The 22,854-nt window shown below is 45.8% G+C and overlaps 2 protein-coding genes and 1 long non-coding RNA gene across 3 annotated transcripts; all 3 read left to right on the top strand.

Moving 5' to 3' along the window:
• The first annotated feature begins 10,374 nt into the window (after positions 1–10,374).
• Positions 10,375–13,304, top strand: LOC123443759 (formin-like protein 20). Its single transcript, XM_045120284.1, has one exon. The coding sequence runs from the start codon at positions 10,728–10,730 to the stop codon at positions 12,987–12,989; it is 2,262 nt and encodes a 753-aa protein (XP_044976219.1). The 5' UTR covers positions 10,375–10,727; the 3' UTR covers positions 12,990–13,304.
• A 343-nt stretch (positions 13,305–13,647) lies between these two features.
• Positions 13,648–18,613, top strand: LOC123441737. Its single transcript, XM_045118004.1, has 9 exons — positions 13,648–13,664; positions 13,964–14,113; positions 15,629–15,823; positions 15,933–16,341; positions 16,454–16,606; positions 16,721–16,996; positions 17,139–17,484; positions 18,089–18,263; positions 18,478–18,613. Exons 1-9 carry the CDS (start codon positions 13,648–13,650, stop codon positions 18,611–18,613), a joined length of 1,857 nt encoding a protein of 618 aa, XP_044973939.1.
• A 198-nt stretch (positions 18,614–18,811) lies between these two features.
• On the top strand, positions 18,812–19,562 carry LOC123439920. Its single transcript, XR_006630218.1, has 3 exons — positions 18,812–18,842; positions 19,187–19,324; positions 19,415–19,562. It is a non-coding gene; the product is annotated as an uncharacterized LOC123439920 (long non-coding RNA).
• Positions 19,563–22,854: the final 3,292 nt, after the last annotated feature.

Genomic DNA, 22,854 nt, shown 5'->3' with positions numbered 1-22,854 from the left:
TTATCGGTGGTGGGGGAGTCAAAACTTTACTTTTCTGTTTGGGAACCGCCTATAGTATGTGTAGCATGGAAGATGGTGAAAACTCTTGGTCATTGCGTTGACAATGAAAGCATGCCACCCAAAATTATTTATCTTTGTCTTCAAAGCTTGAGCTCTGGCACCTCTGCAAATCAATGCTTCCCTCGGCGAAGGGCCTATCTATTTATGTTTCTGTTGAGTCATCCTCTTCTGACAAAAGGCACCAATTAGAGAGCACCTCTGTCATTTTTATGCTTTGCTTTTAATTGTTATTGAGTATGACTGTGACTGGATCTTCTTTGCCATGAATTACAATGTTCAGTCAGACCTCGGTCTTTGAAGGTGCTCTGCATTTATGTTTTGCGGTATCAAAAAGATCTAGCGAGATACCATCTGTTCATACTGCTTCATGATTATTTTGATTAAAGTGTTGACGTCTCAAACTTATTATTATTGCTCTCTAGTTGATTATGCCATTGATATGGGTTTTCCATGAGACCTAAATGTCATTGCTTGTGTGGTTAGCTTATGATCTTGCTGAAAATCTGAATGTGAGTTAGACATAATTACAACAACAAGATCAAACAGAGTTCATAAAAGTTTTTCTTTTGTCTCTTTCAGTTTGTCAACTGGATTGCTTGAGGACAAGCAAGGCTTTAAGCTTGGGGGAGTTGATACGTCTCCGTCGTATCTACTTTTCCAAACTCTTCTGCCCTTGTTTTGGACTCTAATTTGCATGATTTGAATGGAACTAACCCAGACTAACGTTGTTTTCAACAGAATTGCCATGGTGTTGTTTTTGCCCAGAAATAAAAGTTCTCGGAATGACATGGAAATTTATGAGGATTTTTTGTGAAATATATAAAAAATACTGGCGCAAGAATCAACCGGAGGAGTGGAGCGAGGAGCCCACAAGCCGAGGAGGTGCGGGCCCCCTGGCCGCGCCTAGCAGGCTTGTGGGGGCCCTCGGGGCTCCGCCGCCTCCAACTCCAGCTCTATTTAGTCCCTTTCGTCCAGAAAAAATAAAGGAGAAGAGTTCATCGCGTTTTACGATACGGAGGCGCCGCCACCACCTGTTCTTCCTCTGGAGGGCAGATCAGGAGTCCATTCTGGGCTCCGGAGAGGGGAGATCGTCGCCATCGTCATCACCAACCTTCCTTCATCGCCAATTCCATGATGCTCTTCACCGTTCGTGAGTAATCTTATCGTAGGCTTGCTAGACGGTGATGGGTTGGATGAGATCTATCATGTAATCGAGTTAGTTTTGATGGGGATTGATCCCTAGTATCCACTATGTTCTGAGATTGATGTTGCTACTACTTTGCCATGCTCAATGCTTGTCACTAGGGCCCGAGTGCCATGATTTCAGATCTGAACCTATTATGTCCTCGTCAATATATGTGTGTTCTTGATCCTATCTTGCAAGTTGTAGTCACCTACTATGTGTTATGACCCGGCAACACCGAAGTGACAATAGCCGGAACCACTCCCGGAGATGACCATAGTATGAGGAGTTCATGTATTCACTAAGTGCTAATGTTTTGTTCCGGTTCTCTATTAGAAGGAGAACCTTAATATCCCGTAGTTTCCATTAGGGCCCCACTGCCACGGGAGGGATGGAAAATAGATGTCATGCAAGTTCTTTTCCCTAAGCACATAGACTACAAACAGAATACATGCCAACATTACATTGACGAACTGGAGCTAGTTACATATCTACCCATGTTATAAATTTTGCATGATGAACGTCATCCGGCATAATTATCCATCACCGATCCAATGCCTACAAGTTTTTCCTACTCGTCCTTGCTACTGTTACTCTATCGCTACTGCTGTCACTGCTGCTATTGTTACTCTGTCGCTACTGCTGACACTGTTGCTACTGTTACTTTGTCACTACTGCTGTCACTGTTGCTACTGTTACTCTGTCGCTACTCCTGTCACTGCTGCTACTACTACCGTTGCTACTGTTGCTATCACACCACTTTGCTACTGATACTTTGCTGCAGATACTAAGTCTTTCAGGTGTGGTTGAATTGACAACTCAACTGCTAATACTCGATAATATTCTTTGGCTTCCCCTTGTGTCGAATCAACAAATTTGGGTTGAATATTTTACCCTCGAAAACTGTTACGATCCCCTATACTTGTGGGTTATCAGGTACACCTTCTATCTCAAATCCGAGGGCAAAGTGTTTGTTGCTAAGAACGGAGCTTTTCTTGAGAAGGAGTTTCTCTCGAAAGAATTGAGTGGGAGGAAGATAGAACTTGATGAGGTTGTCGAACCTCTAGTCCCTCTAGATGGTGGTGCACGGCAAGAGGAAACGCGTGTCGAAGCGACGCCGGTTGAGAAGGAAGTTAATGATGATGATCATGAAACTTCGGATGAAGTTCCTATCGGACCTCGCAGGTCGACAAGATCACGTACTACTCCTGAGTGGTACCGTAATCTTGTCTTATCAATCATGTTGTTAGACTACAATGAACATGCGAATTATGAAGAAGCAATGGTGGGCCTAGATTCCAACAAATGGCTGGGGGCTATGAAGTCCGAGATAGGATCTATGTATGAAAACAAAGTATGGACTTTGGAAATATTACCTGAAGGCCGCAATGCTATTCCGAACAAATGGATCTTTAAGAAGAAGACGGACGCAGACGGTAATGTGACCGTTTATAAAGCTCGACTTGTGGAAAAGGGTTTTTCACAAGTTCAAGGAGTTGACTACGATGAGACGTTCTCACCGGTAGCGATGCTTAAGTCCGTCCGAATCATGTTAGCAATAGCTGCATTTTTCGATTATGAAATCTGGCAGATGGATGTCAAAACGGCGTTCCTTAACGGTTTTCTTAAGGAAGAGTTGTATATGATGCAACCCAAAGGTTTTGTCGATCCAAAGAATGCTAACAAAGTATGCAAGCTCCAGCGATCCATTTATGGACTCGTGCAAGCATCTCGGAGTTGGAATAAACGCTTTGATGAGGTGATCAAAGCATTTGGGTTTATACAAGTGGTTGGAGAATCTTGTATTTACAAGAAAGTGAGTGGGAGCTCTGTGGCGTTTCTAATGTTATATGTGGATGACATATTGCTGATTGGAAACAATGTGGAGTTTTTGGAGAGCGTAAAGGATTAGTTGAATAAAAGTTTCTCTATGAAGGACCTAGGAGAAGTTGCTTACATTCTAGGCATTAAGATCTATAGGGATGGATCAAAATGCCTGATAGGACTTTCAAAAAGCACATACCTTGATAAAGTTTTGAAGAAGTTCAAAATGGAATAGTCCAAGAAAGGGTTCTTGCCAGTGTTACAAGGTATAAAATTGAGTAAGACTCAGTCCCCAGCAACTGCGGAAGATAGAGAACAAATGAGTTCCGTCCCCTATGCTTTAGCCATAGGTTCTATCATGTATGCAATGTTGTGCAGTAGACCAGATGTCAGCTTGGCCATAAGTATGGCAGGAAGGTTTCAGAGTAATCCAGGAGTGGATCACTAGACGGCGGTCAAGAATATTCTGAAGTACTTGAAAAGGACTAAGGAAATGTTTCTCATTTATGGAGGTGACGAAGAGCTCGTCGTAAAGGGTTATGTCGACGCAAGCTTTGACGCTGATCCGGATGACTCTAAGTCTCAAACCGGATACGTATTTATTCTTAATGGGGGTGCGGTAAGCTGGTACAGTTCCAAGCAAAGCGTCGTAGCAGATTCTACATGTGAAGCGGAGTACATGGCTGCCTCGGAGGCAGCTAATGAGGGTGTCTCGATGAAGCTGTTCATGACAGATCTTGGAGTTGTGCCGAGCGCACTAAATCCAATAACTCTGTTCTGTGACAACACTGGTGCCATTGCCTTAGCAAAGGAACCAAGGTTTCACACGAAGACCAAGCACATCAAACGACGCTTCAACCTCATTCGTGACTACATCGAAGGAGAGGACGTAAATATTAGCAAAGTGCACATGGATCTGAATGTAGCAGACCCGCTCACTAAACCTCTTCCACATGCAAAACATGATCAACACCAGAACTGTATGGGTGTTAGATTTATTACAATGTAAATCGCATGGCGATGTGAGGACTAGATTATTGACTCTAGTGCAAGTGGGAGACTGTTGGAAATATGCCCTAGAGGCAATGATAAAATAGTTATTATTATATTTCCTGTTACAAGATAATAGTTTATTATCCATGCTATAATTGTATTGAATGAAAACATAAATACATGTGTGGATACATAGACAAAACAATGTCCCTAGCAATCCTCTAGTTGGCTAGCCAGTTGATCAATGATAGTCAAGGTTTTCTAACTATATGCAAGTGTTATCACTTGATAACTGGATCACATCATTAGGAGAATCATGTGATGGACTAGACCCAAATTATGAACGTAGCATGTTGATAGTGTCATTTTGTTGCTATTGTTTTCTGCGTGTCAAGTATTTATTCCTATGACTATGAGATCATATAACTCACTGGCACCGGAGGAATACCTTGTGTGTATCAAACGTCGCAATGTAACTGGGTGACTATAGAGGTGCTCTACACGTATCTCCGAAGGTGTCCGTTGAGTTAGTATGGAACAAGAATGAGATTTGTCACTCTGTGTGACGGAGAGGTATCTCGGGGCCCACTTGGTAATACAACATCACACATAAGCCTTGCAAGCAATGTGACTAAGTGTAAGTCACATGATCTTGTATTACAGAACGAGTAAAGAGACTTGCCGGTAACGAGATTTAAATAGGTATGCGGATACCGACGATCGAATCTCGGGCAAGTAACATACCGAAGGACAAAGGGAATGGCATACATGATTATATGAGTCCTTAACACTGAAGTTCAAACAATAAGATCTTCGAAGAATATGTAGGATCCAATATGGGCATCCTGGTCCCGCTATTGGATATTGACCGAGGAGTGTCTCGGGTCATGTCTACATAGTTCTCGAATCCGCAGGGTCGGCACACTTAAGGTTCGATGATGTTTTAGTATAGTTGAGTTATATGTGTGGTTACCGAATGTTGTTCGGAGTCCCGAATGAGATCGCAGACGTCATGAGGGTTTTCGGAATGGTCCGGAAACGAAGATTGATATATATGATGGTTTCATCTGGTCACCGAAAAGTTTCGGGCATTACCAAAAGTGTACCGGGAGTGACGAATGGGTTCAGGGTGTTTACCGGGAGGGGCCCACCCACCCGGGAGTGAGCCCAAAGACCTAGGGTGGCGCACCAATTTCTTAGTGGGCTGGTGGAGTCAGCCCAAGAGGGCTATGGCGCCACATGTAAAAATACCAAAGGAAAAGAAGAAAAAAAAGGAAAGAGGGAGGTAGGAAGGAAGAGGGGGACTCCTCCTTCCCAAACCGAATTGGAGGAGTCCTCCTCCTACCTGGCGGCCGGCGCACCCTTGGGGACGTTGTGCCCCAAGGCTAGCCCCTCCCCTCCTCCTATATATATTGGTGGTTTAGGGAGTTTTGAGACAGAACTTTGCCACGTGCAACTCTAGCCTATTCCACATAGTTTTACCTCTAGATCGGATTTCTGCGGAGCTTGGGCGGAGCCCTGCAGAAGTAGATCATCACCACCACCGGAGCGCCGTCACGCTGTCGTAGAACTCATCTACTTCTCCGTCTTGCTTGCTGGATCAAGAAGGTCGATATCATCATCGAGCTGTACGTGTGCTGAAGCGGAGGTACGTCCTTCGGCACTAGATCGGGACGGATCGTGGGACGAATCGCGAGACGGTTTGTGGGACGGATCGTGGGACGGTTCGAGGGACGAATCATGAAGACGTACCAGTACATCAACCGCGTTTCTTAACGCTTCCCGTTGAGCGATCTACAAGGGTACGTAGATCTAATCTCCTCTCGTAGATCGACATCACCATGATAGGTCTTCGTGTGCGTAGGAATTTTTTTGTTTTCCATGCATCGTTCCCCAACACTTTATGCAACAAGTTGTATGTTAGTCGATGATACCGGTCTCTCGTAAGCGTACGAGTAATGTTGTCTGGGACGCTTCAATCCAACAATACCGCTGAATCAAGAAAAGACTAAGGAGGGCATCAAATTGAACATCAACACCCACAAACTTTTTTGTGTTCTACTCGAGATATCATCTACGCATGAACCTAGCTCTGATACCACTGTTGGGGAACGTTGCATGGAAAACAAAAATTTTCCTACGCACACCAAAACCTATCATGGTGATGATCATGTACGAGAGGGGAGATCGGATCCACATACCCTTGTAGATCGCCAAGCGAGAAGTGTTAAGAAACGCGGTTGATGTAGTCGAACGTCTTCGCGATCCGAATGGCAAGCGTCCCACGAACTTCGTCCCGATCAAGCGTCGAACGGACGGCACCTCCGCGTTCAGCACACGTACAACTCAATGACGATCTCCGCCTTCTTGATCTAGCAAGAGGGGCGCATAGGTAGATGAGTTCCCCGACAGCACGACAGCGTGGTGGTGGTGGTAGTGAACTAATCCAGCAGGGCTTCGCCAAGCTATGTCGGACTAATCTAGATGAGGAAGACGATATGTGGAGAAGAGGACATCACATGGCTTTTTCTCGTGAAGTTTGCTCTCAAAACCTCCACCATACATAGGAGGAACAAGAGGTAGGGTCGCCTTGCCTCCTACTCAAAGTAGGAGGGCTTCGGCCGAGCCAAGGGGATGAGTCCTCCTCCAATTCGATGTGGTGGAGGACTCCTTTCCCACTTGTCCACCTCCTTCCTTTTTCCCTTTTCCTTTTATTTTTGCTTTGGCTGAAATAGGTTATTGGGCTGGCCTCACCAGCCAACAAAGTGCTGATGCACCACCCTTGGGCCTATTAGGTCCTCTCCCGATGGGTTTGGCCCCTCCCGGTAAAACCCCGAAACCCATTCGTCACTCTCGATACTTTATCGGTAATGCCCGAAATCTTTCGAAAGTCAAATGCAACATTCCTATATATCAGTCTTTACCTCCGGACCATTCCGGATCTCCTCGTGACATATGGGATCTCATCTGGGACTCCAAACAACTTTCAATCCTCAACATACATAACCCAATATGACGAAAACGTCACCGAACCTTAAGTATGGAGACCGTACGGGTTTGAGAACTATGTAGACATGACCGAGACACTCTCCGGTCAATATCCAATAGCGGGACCTGGATGCCCATATTGGATCCTACATATTCTACGAAGTTGTTACTGGTTGAACCTCTATGTCAAGGATTCAGTTAATCCCATATAACATTCCCTGTGTCCTTCGGTATGTTACTTGCCCGAGATTCGACCGTCGGTATCTTCATACCTATTTCAATCTCGTTAGTCGTTCCATAATACAAGATCCCGTGGCTAACTCTTTAGTCACCTTGCTTGCAAGGCTTGTTTGTGATGTTGTATTACCGAGTGGGCCCCGAGATACCTCTCCGTCATATGGAGTGACAAATCCCAGTCTTGATCCATGCCAACTCAATGGACACCTTCGGAGATACCTGTAGAGCACCTTTATAGTCACCCAGTTACGTTGCGACGTTTGATACACACAAGGCATTCTTCCGGTGTCAGTGAGTTACATGATCGCATGGTCATAAGAACGTATATTTGACATGCAGAAAACAATAGCAACAAAATGACACGATCACATGCCACGATCAAAGTTTGGGTCTTGTCCATCACATCATTCCCCTAATGATGTGATTCCGTTATGAACTGACAACACTTGTCTATGGCTAGGAAACCTTAACCATCTTTGATCAACGAGCTAGTCAACTAGAGGCTCACTAGGGACATTGTTTTGTCTATATATCCACACATGCATTTGTGTTTCCATTCAATACAATTATAGTATGGATAATAAACGATTATCTTGAAACAGGAAATATAATAATAACTCTTTTATTATTGCCTCTAGGGCATATTTCCAACACGGTGGTCGGCCAACTGCTCATCTTTATGGACCATGGAGGTTCCGACGTTGCGGTCGTGACTCGAACGTGGTTGTGGGCCCAAGTGGTGTTTGTGTGCGACAAGGTTGATGCGATTCTCTTCTAGATTGAGCTTCACGGCTTGCTCGCACGTTTGGAAAAGGCTAGCCTTGGATCTGGCAAGACGATTGTGGAGGAGACTCTCACGAACAATGCAAAGAAGAGTGACGTCACGGGAAAGGCGTCCATAGGTGCTTGATGGCTCCGCGGATTCTGATGGTGCTCGTCGTCTTCAGCGAGATGGTTTCTTTATGATGTAGTAGTGTGGGGTTTGGTGGTCGTTGTGCTCTTATGAAGTTACATGCTTTGTGGGTATTTCACATATGATGGATTTGTGGTGGGTTTGTATCGGTTTTTATTCGTTTTTTCATTAATTAACTGGGCACTTCTTCTTTTCCTTTAGTTAATTAATGAGGTATTTTTTGTCTCTGGTTTATTTATGGGCGTTGATTTGTCCGGCCGAAACTTTCGGCCGGCCGCACGCGAGCCAGCCGATCCGTCAGATTGAATCCGTTTTGACCGTTAGATCTGTCCATGCAGCAAAAATCCTCGATGGTAGCAAAAGTAAGCAGCGATGTAGCAAATTTCAGGCACGGATGCAACAAAAATATGGTTGTAGCAAAAAATATATCAACGTGGTCGTAGCAAAAAAACGACGCTGCTGATGAGTGGTAACAAAACAAAATGTGGGTTGTAGCAAAACAATCCGGTGAACTCGGGTTGCAACTCTGACGAATGTGCATGCAGCTTTTTTAATGAATGGTTGTAGCAAAAATTGAAACCGGTTATAGCAAAAATCAACACCGGTTGTAGAAAAAAATCCGACGAACTCGGATTGCAACTAAATGTGGATGCAGTTTTTTTAGTGAACAAAATGTAGCAAAGTCACCAACGATTGCAACAAAAAACCCATCGGTAGTAACAAAAAAAAATGATACACAGTTACAGCAAAAATGACACGACGCGCACCGCTGTCGGGCGGTCGTGAAACGTTTCCCTTTATTTATATATGGCAGGATGAAAATAAGCTTGCTCGGTGGGAACACCTTTGACGAGTTGGATGGATCACTCGACATGCACTATGAATGAAGAGTAAAGCTTCTTTTGAGGAGAAAATGGTGGACGTACTCGGCCGGATATCAGGAAGGGAGGGAAGAAATTTAAGTAAGTGCTACTGCTACTCCCATGATGATGAGATGATCCAACCAAGATGGATTTGTATGGCCCTGTCGTTGCGTGAATGATGAGCCAAGAGGAAGAGGGGCCATGCCCACTATTTCCATTTGCTCCGCTGTAAGCCACAGCTAGCTAGATCGTTGCTTGCCGATGGATCATGACCACCTCCCAAAACAAGCCCTGGGGAGCCAACAAGAGCCACTTTCAGTACGAGTAATCCACAGAAATAGGCCGAATTCCCGCCAGCTAGCTCGCCCGCCGCATGGAGAATGTGTTGCATGTCTTAGAAAAACCCCTTGCTTCCAGTTCTGGATTGGAAGGCTAAGTTTCCTTGAGTTTTGTTGGCCTTTGAGGGTGAGAAGATAACAAACTCCGGCTGGCATCAGTTGCTGAATTGGACGGAGCATTTCCGGAAGAAAACACGCGCCACGCCACGCCACGCGCCGGGACGTTACAACTTAAAAGCTTGTTGCAACAGCTAGCGCACACATACATTGCTTGCTTCAGGCTTCAGCTCACAACAACCAGCACGCCACATCTGGGAACACAAGTCGTTTTCTTTTATCTTTTGTAAAATAATAAAAACATAAGTCACTAGACATGTACTACTAGTAAGTTTCCATTTCGTAAACCGAAGAAGCAGACCAGATTAGAGACCCTGTAAGAGCATCTTCAACAGTTCGTATGTTCAATCGTTGGTATAAGTGTCCACATCAACAACCAACAGCACATCATACAAGCTCTTCAATGAAGTGTATGTTAATCGTATGTAAAATAACTAAGCGGATCCACTAAACATGGAAGAAATAACCATACTTGTCTCGGAGCTTGTGGGTGAACCGTTGCTTCAAGTTCATACGATTTCATTCTCTCTCTTCTTTTATTTTGCGTCATGTCATCAAAATCATCTATGTGGCAATTTACCAACGATGATCATACAACCATTGAAGATGCCCTAAGTACAATTGGTAAGATTCATTCATTTCCAAATTGTACATTCCGCAGGCCCACGATTCAGTTTGGCACAGACTAATTAATCAAACACTGGGATGCAACTAGTACACTAGTGTACTTGGCACCGAAGGTTCGTTGGCACGCGAAAGAATTTTAAGCGCGTAATTGGTACCAGTACTCCTCCTACCAGTAGACAGTAGTGGTGTGCTGGATTAAGAAAAGATTGACGTTCACCTAGTCCAACGCATTACACTAGACTCTCAAGTGCCCAACGATCAATCATTCATTCCCCGTTTTCTTCAACCAAAATCATTTTGATTCCGTGCCGCATAATATAACCGGACAAACAACTTAAGCATGTCCTATCAAAAAAAAAAAAACTTAAGCATCTACTCACCTCAACACACCTCACGTATATAACCAGCCAAGAAGAAAGCAGACGCAGACACAGGAGGCCAGCAGATTAGCGAGACAGAGAGAGATTCAAAAAGCTTGACACGAACCATTAGTTGCTGCTGCTGCTTTGGCCTTTTTGCGCTTTTGGCTTTCGCATCTCAACCGTGCGAGAAATCGACACGGCCGGAAGCTGCTGCTGCGCGCGATGGAGGAACAAAGGACCGGTTCCAGCGCTGTCGCCACGGGTCCTAGCACCTCCTCCTCCTACTCCACCGCCGACGCCGACGCCGACGACAATGGCGCCGCCGGCGGCGCCAAGGTCTGGGTCCTCGTCCTCCTCTTCTCCCTGCTCGTGCTGCTCTTGCTCCCCTCCGCGGTGCGCCGAGGCGGCGGCGGCTTCCAGCGTGGAGGGATTACCCTCAAGAGCGGCTGGGACGTCGTCAACCTCTGCCTCGTGCTCTTCGCCATCCTCTGCGGCCTCCTCGGCCGCGGCGGGGGCGACAACGATGGGGAGGCCCCCGGCGCCGCGGTGCCTGCGCCCAAGAGCCATCCTCTGGTGTCCTCGGCGGCGGTGGCCACGCCGGAGCCGTCCACGGAAGACGTGTGGGCGAGCCTCAACAACTCCTACACCAACCACAACGCACACACGGGGATCCGGCGGATGAAGAGCAGCAGCTCCTACCCCGAGCTGCGGCTGGACAGCGACGGCGTCTGGGGCCTCGCGTCACCGGAGTTGGCCTGGCGCTCGTACGACGACGCCGAGCTGTACAGGACCCGGCGAGAGGAGCGGCCCGACAGGACCCGCGGCGTCGATCGGTCGCTCAGGAGGACGTCGTCGGATGTGAAGACGATCCCGGTGGACACCTACGAGGTGCTCCCTCAGGGTGCGAGGAGGCGGAGGCGGAGCGTCGAGAGGCTCCCCAAGATGGTTGAGGTGGAGGAGGAGAGGATTCATCCCACGCAGATTCTCGCTACACCGGCGAGGAGCAGGAAGTGGAGCCCGGAAGAGCTGGGCGCTACGCTCTCGGGGATGGCGTCCGCACAACTACCACCTGCCCCGCCGCCGCAGCCTCGCCGTCGCCGCCGCAGCCTCCCCGAGATGGTTGAGGTGGAGGAGGAGAGGACGCATCCCACGGAGACTCTCGCTACTCCGGCGAGGAGCAGGACGTGGAGCCCGGAGGAGCTGCACGCTACGCTGTCGGGGATGGCGTTCGCGTACCCACCACCTGCCCCGCCGCCCCAGCCTCGCCGTCGCCGCCGTAGCCTCGAGAGGCTACCCAAGATGGTTGAGGTGGAGGAGGAGAGGACGCATCCCACGGGGACTCTCGCTATGCCGGCGAGGAGCAGGACGTGGAGCCCGGAGGAGCTGGGCGCTACGCTATCAGAGATGGCGTCCGCAGAACCACCACCTGCCCCGCCTCCGCAGCCTCGCCATCGCCGCCGCAGCCTCGAGAACCTGCCGATAATGGAAGAAGTGGAGAAGGAGGTTATAGTGGAAGAGATCAATAATCTGCGGTCGTCATCGCCAGCCATGTTACCCCCAGGGACTCCGCCGCCACCACCTCCTCCGCCACCGGCGACAATGTCGAGGAGCAAGAAGAAGAGGAGCGGCAGCGTGGGCGGCGCAAAGGAACTGGCCTCCGCCATTGCTCTGTTCTACCAGAAGAAGCGGAAGAGCATAATCATGAAGAGGGAGAGGCACCACCACCACCACCATCTCTCCGATGACCACTACTCGTCGCCTTCGTCCGAAGCATCTGCAAGCCCCGAAGCTACCGGCCGTACCAATCCTCCACGCCCTCCACCGCCGCCACCCCCTCCCCCGCCGCCGCCGTCATCCATCTTCTCCAATCTCTTCAAGAAAGGAGGCAGCAAGAGCCGCCGCATTAACTCCCTCGCGCCACCTCCGCCCCCACCAACGCGCCGATCAAGGAAACCACCACAGCCTCCGTCTCGCCCTGCTCCTCCGCAGCCACCGCTGGCTCCGGTGAGGACACGGCCGCCGCGCGCGAGCTCGCACCAGCACCCGCAGCAGCAGCCACGCGCGCAGGGGTATCCGCAGCAGCCGCCACTGTATCCCAGGCGCGGTGTCGTCTACTACGCCTACCCGCTTCCTCCGCCGTTGCCTCCAATGCCGCCACCGCCTCCTCCACCGCCGATGCTGGAGGGGGAGGAGGAGGAGGTTCCGTCGGTCACAGCGTCGCCGGCACCGTCATACTGCGCGAGCCCCGACGTAAACACCAAGGCGGACAACTTCATCGAACGCTTCCGCGCCGGGCTGAAGCTGGAGAAGATCAACTCGTACAGGGAGAAGTTGCAGATCCAAGAAGGCGCGACCGTGACCGTGACGGAGGAGGACGGGGAGTTCATGGTCATTGGGTCCCTCTTCGAAGATGACGACGACGATATCTCGTTGCCGGAGACGCCGGCAACCGCCACAGCGGCCGCTGTTGCCGTCGGCTTCTAAATTCTACTACTTCTGACTTCTGAAGTGTTGCATTGACGCTTGGAAAAAAGACAGAGAAAAACGAATAGAAAAACAAAAAAAGGAACTTAGTTTGTTTTTTGGGTTTGTTTGCGGTTTCTTTTCCATGAAATTTGTTTCACTTTTCTTCCCATTTTTTGGGAGAGGCTAGGAGAATTGACAGTGAGATTGGATTATTGATTCCTTCTGGAGAGGATCAATTCAGTGTTGAGGTTATTACTCTAATTGAAGGAGTGATATAGGGAGCTTTATGCGCATGTTTTAAAATGGCCAGAAAGCTCGGTGAGGTGATTTAAATTTCGTGTGTCTACACTCTATACTATAGTTGTACTAGAAAGTAAAAGAGATTTGCATTCTTTTTTCAATCATCATGTTGTACGTGTAATCGTGAATAATGTCCCTATATAGATATACCATATACCATGTACTTCATCCGTTCTAAAAAAAATATATTTTTTAAATATTTTATTAATGGACTACATACGAAATAAATGAGTAAAACTATACTCTTAAGTTATCTTCATATATATCTAATTTTTTAGTATTTTTTTCAAAATAACTTATATTTAATAACAAAGAAAGTACGTACTAGTAAGTACTCCCTCCGTTCCTAAATATAAGACCCTTTAGAGATTACACTATGAACTACGTACGGATGTACCTAGCCATATTTAGAGTATAGATTCACTTATTTTACTTTGTATGTAGACTTCTAGTAGAATCTCTAAAATGTCTTATATTTAGGAACGGAGGGAGTACGTTTTTGTAGAGTTGCATGAGCTGTCTAGCTTAATGAATTGGAAAACTCTGTCGTCCCACCGACCGATCAGTCTTACTCGTCCGCCGCCTCTTGGTCCGTTGATCCTTATCTCATCTAACGGCTCAAATTATTCCCGTGGCCGGCGGGTCCGTGACCGAGTCGTGACCGTTTTCCTGAAACTTTCCAATTGTTTCAGGAAGTTGTTCCTGCAGCTGGAAGCAGTTGACCGCAGCTGGAGGGATTGGGAGGACGACGGCGACTGGTTCTGGGAGGACGGCGGCGCGAACCCACGCGTGGCGACGACGACTTCTTCAAGAGTGGCGGCGATCGTCGACGACCCAAGCAGGTATGGCTCTCGTCTGGATCCTGCAGCGCCACCCTCCGCCCCACGCTCCATTAGGACCGCAGCACCACCCGCCTGCCGGCAGCGTGCGGTTCTCCTCTGGATCCCGCAGCGCGACCCGTCGCTCACGCACCGCAAGCACCGCAGCGCCACCCGCCTGCCGGCAGCGGGTGTTTCTCCTCTGGATCTCGCAATGCCACCCGCCGCCCCCACGCAACGCAAGCACCGCAGCGCCACCCGCCTGCCGGCAGCGTAGCCGAAGCAAACCCGACCGCAGCTAGCCGACAGGGCCAGTTTCCTGGTGCTCCGCCGAGGAATGGCCGATCCGCCGTAGTCTCCAGCGGGGAATGTCTGAATACTGAACTGAGAGGACGTGATTTGGTGATGGCATTGCAAGCCTATTTCAGTTAACTGACGAAAGTGTCGATATCTTCAGACGTAAACTCAGTTTCAGGTCTCTAGTGGTGTTGTCTGAATTCTGTGTGCTTGCCTAAATCGTTGATGTTGCACATGCAGATTAGCTGTTCATTTCTCTCTAGTGGTGTTCATTTGTTTTAATAGTGCTCCTTTCAATTTCGTGCCACTGCCCGCCATGGTATTGGAGAACTGAAGATTTTGGTGCGGTGTGTAAAACCTATTAGAGGTAGTAGTTGGAGTGTTGATCAGATCAGCCTCTCCGGTTATACAATTCCAAGTACAATCCTCGCATGTGCACTATTTGTGGCCTTTGGCAAGTGGCAGCGCTAGGTTCTTGACGTTCGCTATGGTTTCCGACATTGTCGCGAGGAATGGCCGATCCGCCGGGGTCTTATTGCAAAAAAATAGGAAAGAAGAGGTTGTGCAACATGGATCTTGCTGCAAGATATTGGAGAAGAAAATATTTTGCAACAAGGTCTTTGTTGCAGAAAATTTATTGTTGACGCGTAGGGTCGCCTACTTTATAAGGGAAATGATTACTACCTACCGGCGGATCGCTCCTAAGCGTCAACCGCCTCCATCGTCTACCACGTGTCCACCTTTCGTTTCTTAGAAATATCTTCATCTTATTCAGAAACAGGGTCACGGCTCGCACGGACATCGATTATGGAAACATACAAATTTCTGCAACGAGATCTTAGTTGCAGAATAATTCTGCAGCAAGACCTTTTGTTGCAAAATGTTTGTGCAAATTTTTTGACTTCTGTAAAGTTTCTTCAAGAAGACTTTTGTTTACAGAAATTTATTTGACAAGATTGTTGTTGCAAGAATAAATTACAGCAAGACCTTTGTTGCAATAAAAAAAATCTACAACTTGATCTATGTTGTAAAAAATTCTGCAACATGACCTGTGTTTCCTGCAACTTTGTGCAAGCTTATGCTTCTTGCAACTTTTGTGCAAGCTTATGCTTCCTGCAACTTTCTTTTTCTTGCAACTTTGTGCAAGCTTATGCTTCTCATACAATGTTTCATTTTCTTTTGCATTTTTTACGACTGCTTTTGTAGTAGCTCATGTGTTTCCATTTGTTTTTGTTTCTGCAGCATGGGTATCTATATAACTCGATGGTCGGCGAAGCGGCTACGTGAGATAGCCAACACCGTCAAAGAGAAAAAGAGGGATGTCATAAGCAAGTCCTCTTTCGGGGATTTGCTTCATATCTCCCCTTTACCACCTCCTCCAGAAGAACTTGTCGATTTCATAGTCATGAGGATTGATACTAAGAAGCGGCTGCTCAAGTATGTGTTTGCTGTTTTTGTTTTTGCTTCATTTTTTTTTCTATGTTCCATAAATTCTTTTGATCTTCTTTTTTCTCGAAACATGTACTGATTTTCTCATGTCTCGCAGGTTAAGTGACCACAAGAAAATCCAACTCACAAGGGATATGGTTAAGAAGCTATTTAATGTGCCATCCGGAAGCAAGCCACTTGAATTTGGGAAAAGGGGGAAAGCAGATTTCCGTGAAATTTATTTGGAAGGCGAAAGGGCTCCAATACCAACCACAGTCTCTGTCCTATCAAACGCTCATGATGACGATGAGGATACCATTAATAGGACATGGATTCGACTTTGCCTTTCGTTGGTCCTAGCTCCTGGTACCGGAAATATGGTGCCTTTGGAATATCTGCACACTTTGCAAGACATGAGTGTTGTCCACGAGTTTGAGTGGGATGAGCATATTCTGTTAGACGCGATGAAGGAAGTTAAGAAATACCAGGATAAGAGGAATGAAGGCAAACTAAAATCCATATTGGCGGTTGTCTACCAATGCTTCCGGTACTTCCCTTCATTCCCGCAGCATCCCCATTTTTTTGTTTTCCGGAGCCTATTGGTTTTACACTGGCTTCTGCGCCTCTTCTTTTTTGTAGGTAATTTACATGGACCACATTGACATCCAAAGAGGATGTATAGTTGATCATACCATCGATTATTCTCTTCCACGGGCTTGTTTTGTGAAGGAGTTGGATTTCACCGCTGTTATTGCAGTTGATACCATTGAAGATGGTTTCGGGAAGCGCCCTGTAAGTATTATTTTTTTCAAACTGTTCAAACAATACCTTCAATGCAAATCTGTATTCTTTTTTATCACATTTTTTCAAGTGTTTTTCAATATATTTACTTTTTTGGATTTGCAGTTCAGCTCCACTTCACCTTACGCAACAACCAAGTTTCTGTCATACATAGAGCAGCTTGCCAAGTTACCCAACAAAGCTAGTATGTCCGCAACAGAGATTCCCGATATGGTTGGTGCTGATGGCGTCCAACAACCAACAGAAGGTGCTACAAACAAAGCTGATGGCACAACACGGAATGTGCATGAGCCACCTCCGAAAAACACGGAGGGTGGTGATGATGTGTGTGGTTCTTTGGAGGACTGGCTGCACCCTCTACCAACATTTGACGAATTAGAGGTGAGCCATATTTTGCATTTCTTCTTTTCTGCAGCTCTCTGTTTTTCCCCGCATAATATCTTGTTTGGTTGACAGAAAATATGAAACTTTGAGGCTAATGTCGTTCCCCCGTTCTTGGGTTTTTGTTTTTTATGCATTCCAGCTGCCCCCACACATGCGTGCTATATTCAACAAGCATAAAGACATCCATGCTGCAGAACTTAAAGGTGCATTGAGCTCATTTGGGAGTTTGTTGGAGGGCATCTACCTCAAAAGAATGGGCCTGATGTTGTCTGAAGCATCCAAAGCTGGATTTAGGAGTGACGAAGCGAAACATGATGTCACTTTTCATGCAGCAGCAGCTCCCGCTCCTGGCATGTGCAAAGCAACTGCTAATGACTCGTCTCCGCAACAGCAGAAGAAACGGGATACTAATACAGGAACTGTCAATGCATCTGTCACAATTTCATCTCCACAGCAGCCCAAGCAGCCTAACAACTTGGAACAAGGTAATACATCAACTGCTCAATCCACCGTCATTGCCTCGTCTATGCAGCAAGCCTCTCAGCCGGACAACACAAAGAGTGTTGATCCAGGAGTTGTAGTTGGGAAAACAAATGCTGACAAAAAAACCCATAAGAGTGAGAGTGAGAACAACATTGGAGATGATCGCAACAATGCAAAGGGAGAAGATATATGCAGTCGCGTGAATCTGATTAGGAGACCAGGAGAAACAACTCTCGAAGACGGGCCTTCATTTGGATTGTTTGAACCTGGAAGCCCGGATGCCTTGCTGTTTCAGGATGTGCCACAAGTTGAATCACCTCCACGATCGCCTGGTGTTGATATCGAGTCTTTCATGGAGATTCGAGCGAGGAGCCCTTTGTTTGATAACCTTTTTGTTGCCGCTGCTTCACCCGGTCCTGTTTATGATGTCACTCCACTCGCGACGTTCCCGCCAATATCAACAGGCCCTGCACGTTTATATAAGTCGTTCCCGTGATTTTTTGTTTACGCAACATATCATCCTTTATTTTTGTTTTTTGAAACTTAGCACATGCATGATTCAAAACTGTTACTCATCAGCTGTCTTTTTTCATTTTTTTGGGGCAGAAGCATGTATTGATGATACAATAGAGGAGGCACAGGTTGAAGTCAGCAGCGGGCAAGGCCATGATCAGAAGCATCCTACACTTAAGAGAGCTGCACCGACCGAATCAACCGCAGCAAAGTTGCCAAAAATGAAGAAGAAAAAAATTGATGCAATGGATGATGCGATATATGAGAGGTACTGTTGTACCAATTATAAGATAAAGGACCCACCCCGAGGCAAGCCACTGTAAGTTTTTTCACGCTTTTTTGCTCTTTTTGTGTGATGAGAGAAAATAAACCAAAGGAATAGTTCCACAACTTCTAACCAAGTTTCTGTCATCTCTTGTAACAAATTAGCCCTTCGTTCATAAGGATAGGTGGTTTCGATATTTCATTCACAAACATTTCAGCAACGGGCTCAAAAAGCGGGCTCATGTGAACAATGAGGTGATGTCACTCTATATTGAAAGTTTCAACATTGAGCACATGTACAGTTCAAGCAAGCCAAGGAAGTTTGCATTCTCACCACATGTTGATGTGAGTTAACTATCATGTTTTTTCCCTGTTGTTGTCACTTGTGATTTCGAAACGCAACATAGTCGGTTTTTGAGGACAACCACATTCCCTTTTTTTCACCTTTCTTTTTTGTTGCAATTTTTTTTGCTTATATATGCAGTCAAAACTCTGTGTGGACCCAAGTTCATTCAATACAAATTCCTGCACGAAAGATTTGAAAAGGGCCTTTGAGAAGAACGACATTGCCAAAGCTGACCAAGTAAGGCTTTTTGTTCATCAAAGTTTTATCTACAATTGCAGTAATTTTTTTCTACCTTGTTATGAAACTATGCCCTTATATCATTATAGCATTCTTCTTTGTGAGAGAGGAATTGCTTTGCAGTTTCTTCCATCTGTTACAACAGTTATTTTTCTACCTTTGCTTTGTTTTTGAGAGGAACAAGTTCATTTGTTCTGCTTTGCCAAATAAGTTCAGAAACTAAGTTCATTGTTCTGCAACTATTTCAGAAACTAAGGCAATTGTTTCTGCAACTATGTTCAGAAACAACCATCCACGGCACCATCCAACCATCGTGACCCTTTTTCCTTCTTCATATTTTGCAGTTGTTCTTCACCATTGTGAAACAAGACCATTGGGCGGTCGTTGTTCTAAACTTGATTCATAAACAGTTCAATGTGTTCGACTCCAACATTAGAGACTCTGATTATGTCAGCATCCTCGAGAAGCCTTGTTCCAATTTGGTATGGGGTAGCATTTTGTTTTTCTTCTTTTTTCACCATGCTTTTTTTCAAATCAATGTTTCAGAAGCAACCAGTCTTACATTTTTGCAGATAGAGAACTTCAAAACTCTGGTGAGAGGAAGAAACCCTTGGAAGCACAATCTTGACATGTTTGAGCGCTTCAGTCCATCAGGCTACCCACAACAGTCAACAACGTACTGTTTTCCGCAACTATACATTATTTTTCTGGCAACTTTTTATTTCATATATGTGATCTCATTTTTCTCCAACCTTTTTTTTTTACTGGCAAATTTGATTGCGGCTTGTTTCCTATTCTGTACATGGAGAACTTAACTGCAAGGGGGTTAAAGCAATTCAATACAGTATGACTTTTTGCTTTTCCTCTTTTTTTCTACTCATTTTTTGTGTGGAATCTGTGTTGCGGAATCTCTTTTCCGGACACACTAGCTTTTCCCTTTTTGTTGCTAGTAGTATCTAAACATGTTTTTTTCTTTTTGTTGCCGTGTATGATCAGGACACAACCTCGTTGCTCAACTTCCGCAAGTACATCGCAGCAAAGGTTTTCAAACATCCGCAAAACACCCTCAGCTCGGAGGAGGAGCTCGAAAAGTTGCTGAAGAAGTCATAGTTTCAAGTGAAAAGACGACCGCAACAAGACCTAGCTAGTAGTTTTAGGCTTCTTTTTTTTAGTGCATGTGTGCGCGACATGTGTTTTTGCAACTGAGTTCTCTAGTTACCTCATCCTGATCCTGATGTGTTACAGAGACATTACCTGATCTTTTTTGTCATTGATCACATGTAGCTGGGGCATGCCATCTTTTTCGAGCATGAGAAATATAATTTGCAGTTACCTGATCCCTGATGTGTGAACATGACAAAATACAAATACAAATGGGCAGTTACCTGATCCTGATGGTGTGTTTCAAAAGCATTTTTTCATGTTTCTGTAATGTGTTTTTTCATGTAACATTTTTGGTACAGTGGTAATCTTTTTTTAATGGATGCATTCTGCAACATATGCACGCCATGCAAAAATGAAAATCAACATAACGAATATTATTTCTGTAAACAAGATCATGAACAGGGGACAAACTGTATGTGTGCTGCAACTTTTTGCATGACCATTTTTTGCAATGATTTCTACGGCACGACCTTTGATGCGGATGTTTCCGCAGCAATACCTCGGTTTGCGAGGCTGATCTTTTAAAAAGAACAACCGGTATACGCGTAGCAAACATACAGTTTTGCTCCCAAAATGAAATACTTTGGGAGCATGGGGACAACTAAACAGGCAATTTTTCTACAACAAAGCATTTTGTTACAAAAAAAATTACACACATTTCTGAAACAGGATTTCTACTGTAACTCAAGTTCACAAAACATTTCTGCAACAACATTTTTCTACAAAACATGACCTTCATTGCAGAAAATAGTGTATAACAAACTTTTGTTGCAGAAATTTAAAATAGTATTTTATTGCAAAAAATAGATAAGAAAAAGATTCTGCAACAAGTATCAGCCTCTGTTTTCCAAACACTGAGAGCAAGTACATTTTTTTTACATTTACCATGATGAAAATAAAACAAAAATTGTGTCTGTTGTTTTGTCGCCTCCCTGTTTCTGTCTATCTTTTCCCTACAGGTTCAGTTGTGTCATTTGGGCAACTCTTTGATCATTTGCCATCACAGCTCTCAAGTATTGACATTCTGGGACTGCATGTCCAACCCCAGAGCAGAATTGGCATTTTGAGGGCGCTGCTGCCGCCTCCATCGCAGCTTTTAGGGTGCCACATGTCTGAATATTGTGTCCCAATTCATTGCAGTGCTTGCAGCGAACAGTCCTTTTTTGAGCTGTTGTCTTGTCCGATGTTGTTGCTTTTTTCCCTTGTTTTTTCATCTTCTTTTTTTGTTCATCATCTCGCTGCTCTACAAGGGTCTTCTTTCCCTTCTCTCTGTCAGTTGGTCGGCCTTTCTTAGGCACACGAGCTGGGTTTTGCAGCATATCGGAGCGTTCTCGTTGTGGCATGTCACCATTCACTGTTACCGTTGTCGCAGCGGGTGGTGTTGGAGGTTCACTATGTTGCGTGGCTTGTTGATCAGGCATGGCTCCTCTCTTGGCCGCTGCTATGGCAGGCTCAAGGGCTTTAATTGCATCATCCAATATTCTATAGGCATCATCATTGTAACATGCATTAGAGGCAAGCCATGTCAACCTTCGACACAAGGAGTTGTATTTCAGTGTGTTTGTCGAGGGGTGCCCAAATTCCAGCAACCTGCCAGTCCTACCCATGCTTGTAGTGGCTGCTTCGGACCACCTCTCCAATAAGTATTTTTGTGGAATTGCTTGCACATTGAGATGAACCATCGCCCTTATTATGTGTGCACAAATCAGCCCATTCATCTCAAAGGAGTGGCAGCTGCACTCAAACAACCCTTCATCCTTCACAGCATGCACAGAATACAGCTTCGGGTTCTCATAGGATGTTGCTTTCAGCTCAAACACGACACCTTGCCCTTGGTAGTCAGTGTCTTGGTTGACAATGAAGCCAGTAGATGCTGTCACCTGTTTCTGAAACTTACCGAAGACAGTGCGGGTGTACTACGCAGCAGCTTGGCGCTCGATGTTGTAGCTGCAAGAACATAAAAAGAAATAGGTCAACAACAACATTTTTATTTTGTTTTTGAATTTTGGGCAAAGCTCAAAAGTGTGCCTACCGAGAGTATAGAGGCGGAGCTGTTGTTTCACCAGTGAATCCAGCATTGTCCTCACGATCAAGCATAGTTTCTTGACACATTTCATATTGCTGCACAAATCTCCAAACGGAATCAGCTGGTCGATCAGGGTCTTAAAATATGAGTTGAGACCCTCAGACCTGCCTGTTGTGCTCGTGAACGGGAAGAATTTGTCCTTGAAATATGCTGGAGCCCACGTGCGCCTTGTTCGCCACATATTTTTGAGGTGTCTGTTTTCTGCAACTTCAAAACAATGCAACATGTGCTGCCATGTTTCCTTAAATTCCTCCACGGTTTCGGATTGGTTGATACAAGTGTAAAACACATCTGCAAAAGCCCCATCTCTGCTCAATAGCCTTCCCAACTTGGACCGTGCATTGCTAAGCACATGAAACTTGCAACACCTATGGCAAGTGTTCGGGAACACTTGATCAATGGCTGTTGCCATCGCTTGGTCCTGGTCAGTCATGATGTTGGTAGGATGCTCGTTATCCATCGCAACCATCCACTGCTGGAAAACCCACTTAAATGTGTCAATAGTTTCATCCGGCAACAGGGCACATCCTAGTGCAATTGTCTGGAGGTGGTTGTTTACACCAACTATAGGAGCAAATGGCATGTTGTATCTGTTTGTGCAGAATGTTGTATCGAAGAATACACAATCTTTGTATTTCGGGTACAACGCCCTTGTTCTCCCATCAACCCAAAACAATGCAGTCACTGAGTTTGTTGCAGGATCTTGCTGTTTCGCAAAGAAAAACTCTAGATTCTCACCCTTCCTCCTCTCAAAATACTTCA

This window comes from Hordeum vulgare, chromosome 3H (genome assembly GCF_904849725.1).
Source record: "Hordeum vulgare subsp. vulgare chromosome 3H, MorexV3_pseudomolecules_assembly, whole genome shotgun sequence".
NCBI classification, from domain to species: domain Eukaryota; kingdom Viridiplantae; phylum Streptophyta; class Magnoliopsida; order Poales; family Poaceae; genus Hordeum; species Hordeum vulgare.
The sequence above is the reverse complement of the archived record's forward strand: the minus strand, read 5'-3'. Positions and strand labels throughout refer to the sequence as shown.